The 20,900-nt window shown below is 44.2% G+C and overlaps 1 protein-coding gene across 1 annotated transcript in view; it reads left to right on the top strand.

The window, feature by feature from the left end:
* LOC140714444 (lactase/phlorizin hydrolase-like) overlaps positions 1-20,900 on the top strand; it is a 94,934-nt gene that overhangs the window by 32,591 nt on the left and 41,443 nt on the right. Inside the window, exons 7-8 of the mRNA XM_073025745.1 lie at positions 14,983-16,343; positions 18,270-19,811. Of these exons, the coding sequence (XP_072881846.1) occupies positions 14,983-16,343; positions 18,270-19,811 (2,903 nt within the window). The remainder of the gene's footprint in view (positions 1-14,982; positions 16,344-18,269; positions 19,812-20,900) is intronic.

The raw sequence follows: 20,900 nt of genomic DNA, 5'->3' as shown, positions 1-20,900 counted from the left end.
TGTATAATATGATGGGAGGCATTGATTGTGTGGATAGTCAGAGGCTTTTTCCCAGGGCTGAAATGGCTGCCACAAGAGGTCACAGGTTTAAGGTGCTGGGAAGTAGGTACAGAGGAGATGTCTGGGGTAAGTTTTTTACTCAGAGAGTGGTGGGTGCGTGGAATGGGCTGCCAGCAATGAAGGTTGAGATGAATACTATAGGGTTAAAAGACTTTTGGATAGGTACATGGAGCTTAGAAAACTAGAGGGCTATGTGTAACACTAGTAATTTCTAAGTTAGGGACATGTTCGGCACAACTTTGTGGGCCGAAGGGCATATATTGTGCTGTAGGTTTTCTATGTTTCTATAACAGCCCTTGTCTATTAAGTTTCTCGATGTAAGAGCCCCAATCTATTGAGTCTCTCCATATAAGAAACAGACCCAGCCTATTGAGCCTCCCCATATAACAGCCCCAGTCTATCGAGTCTCTTCATAAAGCAAACTGCCCGTCTTTTGAGCCTCTCCATATAACTGTCCCAGTCTGAGTCTCTCCTTATAACAAACAGCCCGAGGCTGTTGAGTCTCTCGTTATAATAAACAGCCCCAGTCCATTGGGGCTCTCCATTTAACAGTCTCAGTATATAGAGACTCTCCATATAAGAAACAGACTGAGCCTTTTAAGCCTCTCCATATAACAGCCCCAGTCTATTGAGTCTCTCCATAGAACAAATTGCCCCAGTCTATTGAATCTCTGCATTAAATAGTCCCAGTCTGTCTCTCTCCACATAATAGCCTCTATCTATTGTGTCTCTCCATTAAGAAACTGACCCAGCCTATTGAGTCTCTTCGTATAAGAAACATATAACCATATAACAATTACAGCACGGAAACAGGCCATCTTGGCCCTTCTAGTCCGTGCCGAACGCTTACTCTCACCTAGTCCCACTGACCCGCATTCAGCCCATAACCCTCCATTCCTTTCCTGTCCATATAACTATCCAATTTTACTTTAAATGACAATACCGAACCTGCCTCTACCACTTCTACTGGAAGCTCATTCCACACAGCTACCACTCTCTGAGTAAAGAAATTCCCCCTCATATTACCCTTAAACTTTTGCCCCCTAAATCTCAAATCATGTCCTCTTGTTTGAATCTCCCCTACTCTCAATGGAAAAAGCCTATCCACGTCAACTCGATCTATCCCCTTCATTATTTTAAATATCTCTATCAAGTCCCGCCTCAATCTTCTATGCTCCAAAGAATAAAAACCTAACTTGTTCAGCCTTTCCCTGTAACTTAGGTGCTGAAACCCAGGTAACATTCTAGTAAATCTTTTCTGTACTCTCTCTATTTTGTTGATATCTTTCCTATAACTTGGTGACCAGAACTGTACACAATACTCCAAATTCGGCCTTACCAATGCCTTGTACAATATTAACATTACATCCCAACTCCTATACTCAATGCTCTGATTTATAAAGGCCAGCATACCAAAAGCTTTCTTCACCACCCTATCCACATGAGATTCCACCTTCAGGGAACTATGCACCATTATTCCTAGATCACTCTGTTCTACTGCATACCTCAATGCACTACCACTCACCATGTATGTCCTATTTGGATTATTCCTACCAAGATGTAGCACCTCACACTTATCAGCATTAAACTCCACCTGCCATCGTTCAGCCCACTCTTCTAACTGGCCTAAATCTCTCTGCAAGCTTTGAAAACCTACTTCATTATCCACAACGCCACCTACCTTAGTATCATCTGCATACTTACTAATCCAATTTACCACCCATCATCCAGATCATTAATGTATATAACAAACAACATTGGACCCAATACAGATCCCTGAGGCACACCACTAGTCACCGGCCTCCAACCTGACAGTTATCCACCACTACTCTCTGGCATCTTCCATCTAGCCACTGTTGAATCCATTTTACTACTTCAATATTAATACCTAACGATTGAACCTTCCTAACTAACCTTCCGCGCAGAACCTTGTCAAAGGCCTTACTGAAGTCCATATAGACAACATCCACTGCTTTACTCTCGTCAACTTTCCTCATAACCTCTTCAAAAAATTCAATAAGATTTGTCAAACATGACCTTCCACGCACAAATCCATGCTGACTATTCCTAATCAGACCCTGTCTATCCAGATAATTATATATACCATCTCTAAGAATACTTTCCATTAATTTACCCACCACTGACATCAAACTGACAGGCCTATAATTGCTAGGTTTACTCTTAGAACCCTTTTTAAACAATGGAACAACATGAGCAATATGCCAATCCTCCGGCACCACCCCAGTTTCTAATGACATTTGAAATATTTCTGTCAGAGCCCCCGCTATTTCTACACCAACTTCCCTCAAGGTCCTAGGGAATATCCTGTCAGGATCCGGAGATTTATCCACTTCTATATTCCTTAAAAGTGCCAGTACTTCTTCCTCTTTAATTGTCATAGTTTCCATAACTTCCTTACTTGTTTCCCTTACCTTACACAATTCAATATCCTTCTCCTTAGTGAATACCGAAGAAAAGAAATTGTTCAAAATCTCCCCCATCTCTTTCGGCTCCACACATAGCTGTCCACTCTGATTCTCTAAGGGACTAATTTTATCCCTCACTATCCATTTGCTATTAATATAACTGTAGAAACCCTTCGGATTTATTTTCACCTTACTTGCCAAAGCAACCTCGTATCTTCTTTTAGCTTTTCTAATTTCTTTCTTAAGATTCTTTTTACATTCTTTATATTCCTCGAGCACCTCATTTACTCTGTGCTGCCTATATTTATTATAGATCTCCCTCTTTCTCTGAATCAAGTTTCCAGTATCCCTTGAAAACCATGACGCTCTCAAACTTTTAACCTTTCCTTTCAACCTAACAGGAACATAAAGATTCTGTACCCTTAAAATTTCACCTTTAAATTACCTCCATTTCTCTATTACATCCTTCCCATAAAACAAATTGTCCCAATCCACTCCTTCTAAGTCCTTTCACATCTCCTCAAAGTTAGCCTTTCTCCAATCAAAAATCTCAACCCTGGGTCCAGTCCAATCCTTCTCCATAATTATATTGAAACTAATGGCATTGTGATCACTGGACCCAAAGTTCTCCCCAGCACATGTGTCCGTCACCTGACCTATCTCATTCCCTAACAGGAGATCCAACACTGCCCCTTCTCTAGTTGAGACCCAGACTATTGAGTCTCTCCATATAAGAAACAGACCCAGACATTTGTGTCTCTCTATTTAACAGCCCCAGTCTATGGTATCTCCCCATATAACAACCCTACTCTATTGTCAATCCAAATAACGGCACCAGTCTACTGAGTTGCTCCATTTAACAGTACAAGCATATACAGTCTCTCCATATAACAGTCCCACTCTGAGTCTCTCCATTTAACAAACTGCCACAGTTATTGAGACTCTCTGTATAACAACCTGATGCAGTCTATTCAGTCTCTCCATATAACAGCCTCAGTCTATTGAGTCCATAGAACCATAGAACATTACAGCACAGAAACAGGACTTTTGGCCATTCTTGGCTGTGCCGAACCATTTTTCTGTCTAGTCCCACTGACACGCACCTGGACCATATCCCTCCAAACCCCTCTCATCCATGTTCCTGTCCAAGTTTTTTTAAATGTTAAACGTGAGCCTGCATTTACCACTTCATCTGGCAGCTCATTCCACACTCCCACCACTCTCTGTGTGAAGAAGCCTCCCCAAAGTTCCCTTTAAACTTTTACCCCTTCACCCTTAACCCATGTCCTCTTGTTTTTTTCCCCTTAGCCTCAGTGGAAAAAGCCTGCTTGCATTCATTCTATCTATACCCATCATAATTTTATATACCTCTATCAAATCTCCCCTCATTCTTCTATGCTCCAGGGGATAAAGTTCTAATCTATTTAACCTTTCTCTGTAACTCAGTTTCTCAAGTCCCAGCAATATCCTTGTAAACCTTCTCTGCACTCTTTCAACCTTATTAATATCTTTCCTGTAATTAGGTGACCAAAACTGCACACAATACTCCAAATTTGGCCTCACCAATGCCTTATACAACCTCACCATAACATTCCAACTCTTATACTCAATACTTTGATTTATAAAGGCCAATGTACCAAAAGCTCTTTTTACAACCCTATCTACCTGTGATGCCACTTTTAGGGAAGTTTGTTTCTGTATTCCCAGATCTCTCTGTTCTACTGCACTCCTCAGTGCCCTACCATTTACCTTGTATGTTCTACCTTGGTTTTTGCTTCCAAAGTGCAATACCTCACACTTGTCTGTATTAAACTCCATCTGCCATTTGTCAACCCATTTTTCCAGCTGGTCCAAATCCCTCTGCAAGCTTTGAAAACCTTCCTCATTGTCCACTACACCTCCAAACTTTGTATCATCAGCAAATTTGCTGATCCAATTTGCCACATTATCATCCAGATCATTGATATAGATAACAAATAACAATGGACCCAGCACTGATCCCTGTGGCACACCACCAGTCACAGGCCTCCACTCAGAGAAGCAATCCTCCACTACCACTCTCTGACTTCTCCCACTGAGCCAATGTCTAATCCAATTTACTACCTCACCACGTATACCTAGTGACTGAATCTTCCTAACTAACCTCCCATGCAGGACCTTGTCAAAGGCCTTACTGAAGTCCATGTAGACAACATCCAGTGCCTCCTCTTCATCCACTTTCCTGGTAACCTCCTCGAAAAGCTCTAATAGATTTGTTAAACACAACCTACCACACACAAAACCATGTTGACTCTCCCTAATAAGTCCCTGTCTATCCAAATACTTGTAGATTCTATCTCTTAGTACTCCTTTTAATAATTTACCTACTACCGACATCAAATTTACCAGCCTATAATTTCCCGGATTACTTTTAGAGCCTTTTTTAAAAAACAGAGCATTAGTTAAAGGAGCATTAGGATTAAAGGCAAAGTAAATAAGAATAAGGAACCTTGGTTCTCTAGGGATATTGGAACTCTGATAAAGAAGAAGAGAGAGATGTATACCTCCAATCCTCCGGCACCTCACCTGTAGATACCGACATTTTAAATATACAGTATCTGCCAGGGCCCCTGAAATTTCAACACTAGTCTCCTTCAAGGTCCGAGGGAATACCCTGTCAGGTCCTGATTTGCCTCAAGGTAGCAAGCACCTCCTCCTCTTCAATCTGTATAGGTTCCATAACCTCACTACTTGTTTGTCTAATTTCCACTGACTCTATGCCAGTTTCCTTAGTAAGTACAACCGCAAAAAACCCATTTAAGATCTCCCCCATTTCTTTTGGTTCCATACATAGCTGACCACTCTGATCTTCAAAAGGACCAATTTTATCCCTTACTATCCTTTTGCTCTTAATATACCTGTAGAAGCTCTTTGGATTATCCTTCACCTTGATTGCCAAAGCAACCTCATGTCTTCTTTTAGCCCTCCTGATTTCTTTCTTGAGTATTTTTTTTGCACTTTTTATACTCCTCAGGTACCTTATTTGCTCCCTGTTTCCTATACATGTCATACATCTCTCTCTTCTTCTTTATCAGAGTTCCAATATCCCTAGAGAACCAAGGTTCCTTATTCTTATTCACTTTGCCTTTAATCCTGACAGGAACATACAAACTCTGCACTCTCAACATTTCTCTTTTGAAGGCCTCCCACTAACCAATCACATCCTTGCCAGAGAACAACCTGTCCCAATCCACACTTTTTATATCCTTTCTCATTTCTTCAGATTTGGCCCTTTGCAGTTTAGCACCTCAACCCTAGGACCAGATCTATCTTTATCCATGATCAAGTTGAAACTGATGGTGTTATGTGATGCACCATCAATAACTCTTGGAGATGGGAGGCAAAAGATAGGCTTTTATTAGCTGCAAAAGTGACCACAACATCTTGGAGACTGAGGGAGGAGCAGTGCCTCCAATCACCTCAATACAGGGGTCTGTGGGAGGAGCCACAGGAGCAGTCAGCAGAGGGGCGTGTCCAGACAGGTATACATAGTTTACCACATTCACCCCCACCTTTGTTTTAAAAGAGAGTCCCCACGGGGCGAAGTTTCTCACAAGTATATTTATAGGTTGAGTCTATCAGGTGGTTGAGTCTGTCGCTGCGATCTACGTAGCACCGGTGGTGATTGGTTGTTGTGCTGGCTCCGGCCTGACTTGAGGTGCCAGCCCATTAGGCGTCAGTAATCCTTCATGTGTGTGCGTGGCACCCAGTATGGGAGTGTCGTGAGGAGTCTGTGTAGGGCTTGGTGTGCGCGTGGGCCTCGGCTGAGAGGGGAGTGTGCGCGGGGTCTCGTGGGTACAGGGTTCATAGTCACCGTGAAGTGTTCGGGGTAGGGGTCTGCTGCTCCTGCGGGCGCCAGGTCACAGACGGAGACCGTGTCCTCCTGTCCATCAGGTAAGACCACGTAGGCATACTGGGGGTTCGCATGTAGTAGGTGAACCTTCTCGACCAGCGGGGAATATTTATTGCTCCACGCATGTTTCTGGAGCAGCACTGGCCCTGGGGATGTCAGCCAAGCCGGTAGGGTGGTCCCAGTGGCAGACTTCCTGGGAAAAGAAAAGAGTCGCTCATGAGGGGTGGCATTGGTGGACGTGCATAACAGGGAGCGGATGGAGTGGAGCGCCTCGGGGAGGACCTCCTGCCAGCGAGAGACCGGCAATCCCTTTGACCTAAGGGCTAAGAGTATGGCCTTCTCCCTCTCCAACTGTCCATTTCCCCAGGGATTATAGCTCGTGGTCCCACTAGTAGCAATACCCCTAGCCAGCAGGTACTGGCACAGCTCGTCACTCATAAAGGAGGACCCTCTATCACTGTGTATATAGCAGAGATATCCGAACAGAGTGAAGAGCTGGCACAGGGCTTTTATGACGGATGTGGCAGTGGTGTCGGGGCAGGGGATGGCAAAGGGGAACCGCGAGTACTCGTCGATAATGTTGAGAAAGTAGACATTGCGGTCGGTGGAGGGAAGGGGGCCCTTAATGTTGACACTCAGTCGCTCAAAGGGGCTGGTGGCATTGATAAGTTGTGCCTTTTCAGGACGGTAGAAGTGCGGTTTGCACTCAGCACAGACTTGACAGTCCCTGGTCATCGTCCTGATTTTCTCAAGGGAGTAAGGCAGGTTCCGGGCTTTCACGAAATGGTAAAGTTGGGTGACCCCCGGGTGGCAAAGATCTGCATGGAGGGCATATAGCTGGTCGAGCTGCACGCTGGCACATGTTCCCCGGGATAGGGCATCAGGGGGCTCATTGAGCCTTCCAGGCTGGTACAGGATATCATAGTTGTAGGTGGAGAGTTCTATTCTCCACCGCAAAATTTTATCATTTTTGATTTTGCCCCGCTGTTGGTTGCTGAACATGAACGCAACCGAGCGCTGGTCGGTCAGCAAGGTGAACCTTTTGCCGGTGAGATAGTGCCTCCAGTGCCTAATAGCTTCCACTATGGCCTGGGCTTCTTTCTCCACCGCGGAGTGCCGAATTTCAGGGCCCTGAAGGGTGCAAGAGAAGAATGCAACTGGCCTTCCTGCCTGATTGAGGGTAGCAGCCAGCGCGAAGTCGGAGGCGTCACTCTCTACTTGGAAGGGAATGGTCTCGTCCACCACATGCATCGTTGCTTTGACAATGTCCCCTTTAATGCGGCTGAAGGCCGCGCGGGCCTCGGCTGAGAGGGGAAATGTGGTGGACTTGACCAGGGGGTGGGCCTTGTCTGTGTAGTGAGGGATCCATTGGGCGTAATAGGAAAAGAAGCCCAGGTACCATTTGAGGGCTCTGAGGGTGGTGGGGAGAGGGTGTTCCAATAGGTCGGGGTCAGGGCCAATGACCCCATTCTCCACGACATACCCAAGGGTAACAAGTCGGGTGGTTCCGAACACACACTTGTCCCTATTATAGGTGAGGTTAAGAGCTTTGGCCACTTGGAAAAATCGTTGGAGGTTAGTGTCGTGATCCTGCCAGTCGTGACCGCAGATGGTGATGTTATCCAAATATGGGAACGTGGCCTTCAGTTGGCACTGGTCCACATCTGGTCCATTTCCCTCTGGAAGACAGAGACACCATTCGTGACACCGAAGGGGACGCACAGGAAGTGATAGAGCCTGCCGCCTGCCTTGAAGGCGGTGTAGGGGCGGTCCTTCGGGCGGATGGGGATCTGGTGATAAGCGGATTTCAGATCTATTGTCGAGTACACCCTGTACTGAGCTATCTGATTGACTATATCCGCGATGCGGGGTAGGGGGTACGCGTCAAGCTGCGTGAACCTATTGATGGTCTGGCTATAGTCCACGACCATCCTATTTTTCTGCCCAGTCCGAACAATGACCACCTGGGCCCTCCAAGGACCTGTGCCTGGCTCAATGATCCCCTCCCTGAGCAGCCGCTGCACCTCTGACTTAATGAAGGCCCTGTCCCCTGCACTGTACCTCCTGCTTTTAGTTGCCACAGGTTTACAGTCGGGGGTCAGGTTGGTGAACAGCGGTGGGGGAGGGATCTTGAGGGTGGAGAGGCTGCAAGTGGTGTCAGTAGCGCGGCCGTTGGCATGGTGTTGGGTGGGATGTGCGGGTCGGTGTGTGTGTGGTCAGTAGCGGGGTATATGATGAAGTCCCACAAAACTGAGGATTTCTGACAGTAATTGGTGGGAGGGGCTCGTTGTCACACTTTTCAAGTGGCTCTGGAAGTCGAGCCCCAATAGCGCATGGGCACACAGTTGAGGCATGACCAGTAGCGCAAAGTTCCGATATTCTGTGCCCTGCACCACCAATGTCGCTACACAACCCACCCGGATGTCTGTGGAATGCGACCCAGAAGCCATGGCGACCCTCTGGCTTACCGGCCGTGTCACGAGTCCGCAGCGTTGCACTGTGTCCGGGTCAATAAAACTCTCAGTGCTGCCCATGTCAAACAGGCAGCTAGTCCTGTGCCCCTCCACCAGGATGTCCATCATTGACCTTGCGAGCTGGTGTGGGGCGCTTTGGTCGAGGGTTACGGAGGCCAGAGTTGAATCGCCGTCTTGGTGCCCGGTAAGCACCTGTGGGTCGGAGGCAGGGCGAGGTGACACGGACAAAGATGGCCACCCCCATGCCTCACACGAGGCGGGCAGGCAAGATGGTGGCGACCAAGATGGTGACCCCCATGCCTCGCATGCAGCGCTGCTCGACCCCACTCGTGGTTTAGACTTACAGGCCTTGGCGAAATGGCCCTTCTTTCCGCAGCTGGAGCAGGTAGCTTTTCGGGCTGGGCAGTGTTTTCGGGGGTGCTTTTCGAGTCCACAGAAGTAACACTGCACGGGCTTGCGACTGGCAGCAGCCGTGGTCGATTCACTGGTGGGTTGCGGGGACTTCACGGACTCGTGACTGGCAGCAGCTGAGGTCGATTCGCCGGCGGGTTGCGGGGTCTGCAGCGTCCATGGGGCCGGCGGGAGATCACGCGGCTGGACAGCGTCAGCGTTGCGCAGAGCAGCCTCCAGCGTGTCGGCCGTCTCGATCGCCGAGCGTAAGGTAAGATTGGCGTTTTCCAGCAGCCACTGGCACACATACACTGACCTGATCCCCGTAACGAAGGCGTCTCTTACTAGCAGCTCCACATGCTGTTCCGCCGTCAGTCCCCTGCAGTCGCAGACCCGCACGAGTGTCTGTAGGGCCCGGACAAACTCAGCGCTCGACTCTCCGGCCCGCTGCGGCCATGTTGCTAAGCGATGTCTTGCGTAGACGGTGTTCACCGGCCACAGGTACTGTCTTTTGAGGGCGTCCAGTGCCCCTTGGTAGGTCGGCAGGTCTCTGATAAGGGAGTATACCCGTGGCCTGACCCTGGAGAGGAGAACTTTGTGCATGGTGTGGTGAACTACATATACCTGTCTGGACTGCTCCTGTGGCTCCTCCCACAGACCCCTGTATAAAGGCGATTGAGGCCTGAGCCCGGCCTCATTCTCCAGGATGTAGTGTTGTTCATTCTTCCAGTCAATAAAAGCCGATATCTCGCTTCTTACGTCTCAGAGTGAGTTATTGATGGTGCATCAATTTTATTGACTGGAAGTTAAAACATGGAAACCGTTTCACATCCGGAAAAATTGGATTTGGACCCCCAAGACCCTGAAGCAGCTCTTGCCTTTGAACTCTGGCTTGCATGCTTCCAATCATACTTGGAGGAGGTTCGTGCAACTGACCCCGCTGTTAGGCACAGAATTCTCCTCTCGAGGGTCACCCCAAAAGTTTATTCATTCATCAGGGACCTCTCGACCTACGAAGGGGCGCTTGACGCCCTCAAAAGACAGTACCTGCGGCCGGTGAACGCCGTCTATGCCAGACATCGCTTGGCCACGCGCAGACAGCGCCCTGTGGAGTCGTCCGCCGAATTTCTCAGAGCTCTACAGGCACTCGTGCAGACTTGTGACTGCAAAACGCTCACGGCGAAACAGCATGCGGAACTCTTGGTACGAGACACCTTTGTGACCGGATGGTGAACCAGTACAACCTGAAGGCCACATTTCCCTATCTAGATAGCATCACCATCTGTGGTTGCGACTGGTCGGATCACGACGCCAACCTCCAACGATTTTTCCAAGTGGCCGAAGCTTTGAACCTTACTTATAACAGGGACAAGTGTGTGTTCAGAACCACCCGACTCGCTATCCTTGGGTATCTCGTGGAAAACGGGGTCATTGGCCCTGACCCCGACCGTATGCGCCCCCTGTTAGAACTCCCTCTTCCCACCACTCTCAAAGCCCTCAGACGGTGCCTGGGGTTTTTTTCCTATTACGCCCAATGGGTCCCCCATTACGCAGACAAGGCCCGCCCCCGGTCAAGTCTACCACTTTTCCCCTCTCTGCTGAGGCCTGCGTGGCCTTCAGCTGCATTAAAGGGGACATTGTCAAAGCAACGATGTAGGGGACATTGTCAAAGCAACGATGTATGCGGTGGATGAGACCATTCCCTTCCAAGTAGAGAGTGACGCCTCCGATTTCGCGCTTGCCACTACCCTCAATCACCACCTCCGGCACCTGTGCAATCACCACCTCCGGCACCTGTGCAATCGCAGTCAGAGCTACGTAGATCGCAGCGAAAGATTCGACCACCTGATAGACTTAACCTGTAAATATACTTGTAAGAAACTTTGCCACCTGGGGACTCTTTTTAAAACAAAGGGGGGGTGAATGTGGTGAACTACATATACCTGTCTGGACTGCTCCTGTGGCTCCTCCCACAGACCCCTGTATAAAGGCGATTGAGGCCTGAGCCCGGCCTCATTCTCCAGGATGTAGTGTTGTTCATTCTTCCAGTCAATAAAAGCCGATATCTCGCTTCTTACGTCTCAGAGTGAGTTATTGATGGTGCATCACATGGTAGCAGGTTCAGTCACGGGAATCTCTTCCAGGTACGATTGGAAGCATGCAAGCCAGAGTTCAAAGGCAATGGCTGCTTCGGGAGCTTGTGGATCAATGTCCAATCTATCCTGTCATAAAATGCTCTCCATGTTTTAAAATTGCAGCTAATAAAATTGATGCACCATCAATAACTCTCGGAGACGGGAGGCAAAAGATAGGCTTTTATTAGCTGCAAACATGACCACAACATCTTGGAGACTGAGGGAGGAACAGTGCCTCCAATCGCCTTTATACAGGGGTCTGTGGGAGGAGCCACAGGAGCAGTCAGCAGAGGGGCGTGTCCAGACAGGTATACATAGTTTATCACATTATGATCACTGGAACCAAAGTGTTCCCCTATACACACTTCTGTCACCTGTCCTAACTCGTTCCCTAATAGGAGATCTAATATTGCATCCTCTCTAGTTGGTACTTCTATATATTGATATAGAAAACTTTCATGAACACATTTTACAAACTCTAACCCATCTAGACCTTTAACAGTGTGGGAGTCCCAATCAATATGTGGAAAATTAAAATCCATGTATTTTTTGTCTTTGCATATAACAGCCCCAGTCTGAGTCTTTCCATTTTACAAACAGCCCCAGTGTATTTAGTCACGCCATATAACAGCCCCAGCCTATTGAGTCTCTCCATATAACAAACTGCCACAGCCTATTGAGTCTCTCCATATAACAAACTGCCACAGCCTATTGAGTCTCTCCATATAACAAACTGCCACAGCCTATTGAGACTCTCCATATAACAAACTGCCACAGCCTATTGAGACTCTCCATATAACAAACTGCCACAGCCTATTGAGACTCTCCATTTTCCAAACAGCGCCAGTTTATTGAGTCACTCCATGTAAGAAAAATGGCCTAGTTTATTGAGTCTCTCCATGTAACAAACAGACCCAGCCCGTTGAGTCTCACCATATAGCAGCCCCATTCTATTGTGTCTCTCCATAGAACTAACTGCCCCAGTCTATTGACTGTCTCCATTTAACAGCCCCAGTCAATTGAGTCTCTCCATATCACAGCCCCAGTCTATTGTGTCTCTCCATAAAATAGCCCCAGCTTATTAAGTCTCTCCATATAAGTAACAACCCAGCCTATTGAGGCTCTCCATATAACAGCCCCATTCCCAGTCTATTGTGTCTCTCCATTTCACAGAGCCATATAGTTTCAGCAGTATCCATACACATCTTTTCTTCACCCTCTTTGACATTCAAATGACAGTTGTTCATTATACCCCGTGTAGTGTCAATATTTTGTACAGCAATAGCTTGACTTGCCAACCTCTGTCCTCAGTGTCATAACCAACGAGTGAAGGGATGCAATAATCCTTTTTCACAGCCTTTCACCATTTTCAGGGAGCTATGCCTCTCACATTCCTATTTCAATGGACTCCAGCACCTCTTCAACTTCTGTAATTTTGCAATACCTCTCCTAAGTAGAACTCTGACCAAGACTTAGGTTTTACACTTCCTTAACAGCTTTCTTCATAGTATATCCTCTGTAGACAACATTTTTTCAAGAAACATGAAAAATAAAGACATTCAGTTTGTGATTGGATCAAAATTCCTTCTTGTTACTAGGCAGTAGTTTTCGAGAAGCAGTACCGTAGATTTCGCACTACAGAGCGCACCTGATTAAAAGCCGCTGGCTCTAATTTTAGAAATAAAATCAATTTTGTACTTGTACAAGCCGCACCGGATTTTAGGCCGCAGGTGTCCCACGTTGTAATATGAGATATTTACACAGAAAGATATTACACGTGAGGATTTTTTAACTTTTAATTAAATCCATATGGTAACATAAACAAATACATATTGCAAATGCTTTTTTTCGAACCGTGCCTGTAACGCGGCTACTTTTAAATATACGTTGCGTATACTTTTTTACTGAACAACATTCCAATATCTCCTAATGACTGGTAAAAAATATATATACTGCAGCCTACCAGGAAAAGTTATTGATCGCCTTTAACTTAAAAGCAGCGTTTTGGCTCCACCGCTCCGCCGCTTGCCCCCCGCCTTCCCGTTTATCGCAAACCGGTATTTTTCCCACAAGACGCGGCGAAACCGGGTGTGATGTCATAGCATCCCGGGATGTAGTACAGAAAACAAATATAGTTAAAACACTTCTAACTTTAACTAACAAATGAATTACTAAGCGAAAATATTATAAACTAAATAATTGCCATAAAGGCAGCACAATGCTTTTCTTCGAGTGTTTTCCATGTTGATGAGGGTGAGTACAAATGACTGATTTACAATAATTTAATTGTGAAAGTGTGCTTGATTTATCGTAAAATTTCATTGGACCTCTGTGAACTACTCATCAATTTTATTGGTCTACTGTTACGAGGCAAAATGTTTTTGGCGGCATGAAAAAAAATCATGCATTAGCCGCACCGTAGTAAAGGCCGCAGTGTTCAAAGCTGTTCAAAATGTGGGAAAAAAGTAGCGGCTTATAATCCGACATCTACGGTAATTTGTTTGTACGAGAAATAATATCTCCATCTTACTGACAATCAACACTGACGCAGCACAAGGGAGTGAGCTTAGCCCACTGCTCCACTCTCTCTTCACCCATTACTGTGTGGCTAGGCACAGATCAAATGTTGACTATAAATTTGATGATGCAACCACTGTTGGCAGGATTTCAGATGGTGGTGGAAGGGCATACGGGAGCAAGATATACCAGTTAGTTGAGTGGTGTCGCAGTAACAACCTTGCATTCAACGTCAGCAAGATCAAAGAGCTGATTGTGGACTTCAGAAAGAGTAGGAGGAGGGAACATAAACCAATCCTCATAGAGGGATCAGAAGTGGAGAGAGTGAACAATTTCAAGCTCCTGGGTGTCACTATCTTTGAGGACCTAACCTGGACACAACATATTGATGCAGCTATAAAGAGGGCAAGTTAGCATTATATTTTATTCAGAGTTTGAGCAGATTTGGTTTGTCATTAAAAACATTCGAAAACTTCTACAAATGTACCTTGAAGAGCATTCTGACAGGCTGCATCTCCATTGGTATGGGGGGAGGGGGGTCTGGTGGGGGTGCAGGGCAACTGAACAAGATTGAAGTATGTTGCAGAAACTTCGATTCAGGAACAGTTTCTTCCCCTCTGCTAACTGACTTCTGAACAAACATTGAACCCATGAACACTAACTCACTACATTTTTTATTTCTGTTTTTTTGCACTACTTATTTTAACTTAATTATTTAATAGACCTTTATACTATATAATTACTGTGATTCATTTTATTTTTCTATATTTATTTGTCACGTATTTTATTATAGTGCTGCTGTAAAGTGAACAAATTTCATGACATATGCCAATGGTATTAAACCTGATTCTGATTCTGATCTTGAAAGTTTCTTAATTTCCTATGCTTATAATTCTAACTTTACTCTATTATCTTCCCTGCCTAGTTGTTCTCGAGCAACAACCACACAACTTAATGCATAAGTCTTAGTTTGCTGGTGGAGTTTTATTTACAAGTATTTTATTGACGTTCAGATAAATAAATTTATATTCAATATCCTTAAACAATGTGGAATTAAATATTTAAACATTTTTATTTAATGCTTTCAGTACCTCTTCTCTATTGGACGGTGGAAATAAACTTAAGATCATGGAGCATTCTAGTAAAGTCCAACTTGCCACAGCAAATGCTCTGACGTCTTATCAAACCATATGGAAGAAGTTTTCTAATCAATCATCAGAAGAGAGAGACTCCTTTGTAAATGGCACTTTCCCCAGTGGCTTTCTCTGGGGCACAGCTACTGCCTCATTTAAAATTGAAGGAGGCTGGGCGGAACAGGGGAAAGGAGAAAGTATATGGGACAGGTTTGCCCATCAGGGAAAAATCGAACAAAACCAGACAGCAGATGTTGCCTGTGATAGCTTCCATAAGATTGATTATGATGTTTATTTGATGAGAGGCTTACAATCAAACTCTTACAAGTTCTCTTTGTCGTGGCCGAGAATTTTTCCAACTGGCTATCGTGCTAAGCTGAACCAAGAGGGAGTAGACTATTACAATAAACTGATTGACACTTTACTGGAGTCCAACATTCAACCAATTGTGACACTATATCACTGGGATCTTCCTCAGTCTTTGCAAGATATAGGTGGATGGCAGAATGAGAGTATAATACAGATTTTTGCTGACTATGCAGATTTTTGCTTTGCTGCGTTTGGCGACCGTGTGAAATACTGGATCACATTTAATGAGCCCTGGGTTATTAGTTACGCTGGGTACGGCACAGGGCAGCATGCACCAGGAATCAGTGATGTAAATACTGCAGTCTACAAGGTTGGCCATACCATAATCAAGGCCCATGCCAAAGCTTGGCACATATATGACAAAAACTACCGCTCTCAGCAACGTGGTCAATTAGGAATAGCATTAAACTCAGACTGGGCTGAACCTTCCTCTGAAAATGCAGATGTTTCTACTGCTGATCGCTACCTGCAGTTTATGCTGGGCTGGTTTGCACACCCTATCTTCGTTAATGGTGATTATCCGGCAGTGTTAAAAAAGCAGATAGAAAAATATAATCAGGAATGCTCAGTTACTCCTGTCCAGCTACCTTCATTTACAGAAGAGGAGAAAAAATACATAAAGGGAACTTCGGACTTCTTTGGTCTTAGTCACTATACCTCCCGGCTAATCAATTCTACCACAAATAAAACATGTGGTTTAAACTACAACCGTATTGGGGACTTTTCCCCTCAGGTGCACCCATCATGGCCCCCAACTGCATCTCCATGGATATATATTGTCCCATGGGGACTGCGAAGACTGCTAAATTTTATTGCACTTGAATATACAGGTACCAACATTCCAATTTATATAACAGGACATGGAGTGCCAACTAACGGCACTGACTCTATAAATGATACCTTAAGGACAGAGGCATCTGCTGCCTATATTAATGAGGCATTGAAGGGTAAGTTTCTTGTTACAGAAGTTCTTGTCATAATAATTTCTGATACCAACACATGGGTCATCTTTCTGATACAGAGTTAAAAACCATCATCACTGTTTTTCCTTCCAGTTCTCTGAACTGTTGAGTATTTCCTGCATTCTCTGTTTTTATAACAAGTTACAAATAGTATTGCTGATATAATAATACATATTATTGACAAATGTAAATGCTAATTAAAAGAAGATTTGGGGCCTCATACTGTAATGTGGGCAATATACAAATAATTTACCTGTGTTAGTCTCATTATAAATGTGTGGTAAATCTCATTTTGCCCCCACAAAGAAATGCAAAGCCACCCATTCAATTGTCTGCAGATGGCAATGGCTACCATCATGAAACTACATAGTTCAGTCTCTGCATCTTGCAGGTTTCTAACCAATCAGATGGTGCTCACAGACAACGATAGTACGTTGTACTGAAAATCAATCAGACTTCTCAACCATCCACACTCAAAGCATTATATTGTACACATGAAGGAATATGATTGCCAATAATGGCAATTGAAGCTTCACACTTTAAGTTTCCATTAGCAAGGTTTCAATAGGCCAGCGTATACTGATCACTACTAACTTACTGCCCGCTGCACCACTGGTGTTTTGGGCAGCAATGAAGGTCCTCCCTTCCTGGTGGTGTTCAGGGCTTCCTTCATTATGCCAGTTGCTTCTTCGGTTTTCACTACTGTCAGTCATGCGAGTCCTGGGTAGAGACTCAGGAATACCATCATACTCAGATGTAGAATGATTCTTCATTGCTGCTTCTGTAACAATTTTGTTTTACTAGTCAGGGTTGTTAGCCCTGAACTGAACTCCCCAAACCTGGAAGACAGGTGGACCACTATGACCCTTTGATCTGTTTGGCATGAGTAACCCTATGAGTGAAAGCATAAAGTCCTGATTCCAGCCAGTATTGCTCTCTGGGTCATTGAGACACGCAACCCTCCAAACCCTATGACAAGGCTGTGGTCCTCATGGGGGATACTGATCATTATTTGGTGTGTAATTAAGAACTGTCAGATTGCTGGAGTAAAATTCTGGTCTGTGCATTGAACTGTAGAAGAAAAGTGACAGGAAATCAGTTGGCAGCAGATCTGACCCCTCACTCAGCCACTGGGCTCAGCATTAAGCCCAGAGGTACAACATCAATGTTCTAAGCCAAGGGCCAAGTGATCATCAAAGATAACAACATTTTTAAGAAGACCTTTGCCAATATTAATTTAACAAATTAAATTAAGGTCCAGATGTTACTTGCAGCCTGCAGCATTTATGGAAATCGATTCCATGAAAGCTATAAAGGCAGAGATCGCCATGAAAGTTATACCACAAGAATCAATTACAGTGAAGAACCAGAGAGCATACGATCTAGTTTACCAGATTATTAATGCCTCTGAGAACTATGATTCTGGTTTGTGGTTTACTCCACCGGAAATTTAATCTATTCCCTTAATATAATTCTACTGCTCCAAATTTTTTCCATTTCGGAAAAATGCATGTTTTCAACAAAAAAGAAATTACATTTGCTGTTATAATACATTTCAAGAGAAAATGAAGAAAAATATGTTTCTTGGAAAAAACTGTCGGAAAGGTGATAAGTTTTCAGATCGTCCACTCACAAATTTCTTATGAACCAAGAGCTATGGAGATTGAGTTTGGTGAGATTACAGCATTAATCATACAAGAATAAAATTGTTTATTTTTGATCAGTTTCTTCTTTAGGAATCTACAATTGTGATAGATTAGTTTTGCTAAAAATTATTTAAAATTTAAAGACAAGCAAAAGTTATTGTCTTTTAAACACTTGACAGATGGCCTCAAATTGCTTTGTTCCATGAAATCACTGATAAGCATGATTAACATCACTTTTATTTCTTCCCTCACCCACCCCAACCAGCTTCCAGTGTGGATGGGATCGATGTAAGAGCATTTACAATATGGTCACTAATGGACAACTTTGAAGGTCCACAAGGATACAGTCTTAGATTTGGACTTCATTATGTTGATTTTGAAGATTCTAACAGACCTAGAACTCCGAAGGAATCTGCATATTCTTACACAAAGATCATTGAGAATAATGGCTTTGTTAACAGTTCTTCAAAAAAAATAGCTCAGAGCTTTACTGCCAACAATATTAAAAGACTGACAAATTTAGTAGCATCAGAAGTGCCTTCAAAGGCTAAGATTGTGTGGGAGAAGTTTTCAAATCAGGATGAAATGGAAAGGGACAACTTTTTATATGGCACATTCCCAGAAGGGTTTGGATGGAGTGTAGCCACTTCAGCTTACCAAATCGAAGGAGGGTGGAATGCCGATGGGAAAGGACCTAGTATCTGGGACAATTTCACCCACAGCTCTAACATCCAGAATGGTGATATTTCATGCGACAGTTACAACAAAATTGATGAAGATCTTTACATGCTTCGAGCATTGAGAGCTAAAAACTACCACTTTTCTATCTCATGGTCTCGAATTTTCCCCAATGGGCAACTTGAGCCCTTGAATCCTTTGGGTGTTAACTATTACAATAAACTAATTGACGGTCTTCTTGCAAGCAACATAACACCGGTGGTGACCCTTTACCACTGGGATCTGCCTCAAGCACTTCAAGATATTGGAGGCTGGGAGAATGAAACACTGATTGACTTGTTTAATGCATATGCTGATTACTGTTTCAGTACTTTCGGAGATAGAGTTAAGTTCTGGATAACATTTAGTGAACCTTCTGTATTTAGCTGGGAAGGATATGGCACAGGAGCCTTTCCTCCATCCTTAAAAGACCCTGGTGATGCTCCATACAGAGTGGCGCACATAGTGTTGAAATCTCATGCCAAAGTGTTTCACACCTACGATGATAAGTACAGGAGCAGGCAGAATGGCTTAATTTCTATAAGTCTTAATGCAGATTGGGTGGAACCGAAGGTGCTGAGTGAACTCAGAGAAGTGGCTGCAGCAGATCGCTACCTGCAGTTTACACTGGGATGGTTTGCACATCCCATTTTTAAAAATGGTGATTATCCTGAAGCAATGAAATGGCAGGTTGGAAACAAGAGTGAACTACAGCGTTTATCATCCTCAAGGCTTCCTCAGTTTACGGAAAAGGAAAAGTCTTATATCCGTGGCTCCGCAGATGTCTTTTGTCTCAATATGCACACGACAAAAATTATCAGTCATGAGATCAACAAATTTAAAACTCTTTCTTATGAATATGACAGGGACACAGCCGAAGAGTTTGACCCAAGTTGGCCAACTTCGGCTGCCAAGAATGCTAGGGCTGTAGCTTGGGGTCTAAGGAGACTACTGAACTGGATTAAAGAAGAATATAATAACCCACCAATTTACATAACAGAAAATGGAGTAGCCACTAAACCTTCTGCTGGCGTGGATGACACGGACAGAATATTCTACTACAAAACATACATCAATGAAGCACTGAAAGGTTACTTAGTTTCTGCTTCTCTGCTAAATGCAGTAATGGATGCTTTTGGCTATATGACATTTGGCATGTGTGGAGCAAGTTCCAATTTTTATACTGATTGCTTCTAGTGCCATTTCTTAACTGTCTAACTATATGCAATATGTGTGCATGTGTGTGTGTGTGTGTGCGTGTGCATGTGCATGTGTCTATATACAGCATATAGCAAGCAATTGCTGTTCTACATAATTTGATTCTCTCAAAGTTCTTCTAAAATTTAATTAAAATCCCTTCATATATTCTGAGAGAATTACACAGATTATGGAACCATAAACTGCAGAAAGCAAAAAAAAAGAGAAACATCCGAACAGTAAGGGTGCGGAGAGCCAGCCTTGGATAACCAAGGGAATAAAAAAAACTAAATCAAACTAAAACCTCGTGCTGAGAGTAGCATGAAACTGGAAGACTGGGAAAACTTTAAAAAGCAACAAAGAACCACTAAGTGAGCAATAAAGAAAGGGAAGATAGATAATGAAAATAAACTAGCACAAAATATAAAAATGGATAATAAAAGATTTTATAATTGTGTAAAGTGGAAAAGGGCAGGCAAAGTGAATGTACATCCCTTGGAAGTTGACAAGGGGGAATTGACACTGGGTAATGAGGAAATGGCTGAGGCTTTGAATGACTATTTTGTGTCAGTCTTCACAGTGGAGGACATGTCTAGCATGCCAAAAAGAGATGATATAAATGTGATGAGAGGTGAGGACCTCAATACAATAGCTGTCGCTAAAGAGGTAGTGCTGAGCAAACTTGTGGGCCTAAAGATAGACAAGTCCCCTGTTATAGTAGAGGCTTTGGTGATAATTACCAAAATTCTCCGGACTCTGGGTAGGTCCCAGCAGATTGGAAGAATGTGAATGTCATGCCGCTGTTCAAAAAAGGATGTTGGCAAAAGGCAGGTAAATATAGGCTAATTAGTTTAACATCTGCAGTTGGAAAATGCTTGAAGTTATCACTAAAGAAGAAATAGTGAGGCATCTGGAAAGAAATGGATCCATCAGGCAGACGCAGCACGGATTCAGCAAAGGCAGGTCCTGTTTGACAAACTTA

Source organism: Hemitrygon akajei, chromosome 2, assembly GCF_048418815.1.
Source record: "Hemitrygon akajei chromosome 2, sHemAka1.3, whole genome shotgun sequence".
Lineage (NCBI taxonomy): Eukaryota > Metazoa > Chordata > Chondrichthyes > Myliobatiformes > Dasyatidae > Hemitrygon > Hemitrygon akajei.
This window is presented reverse-complemented; position numbering and strand designations above follow the sequence as displayed.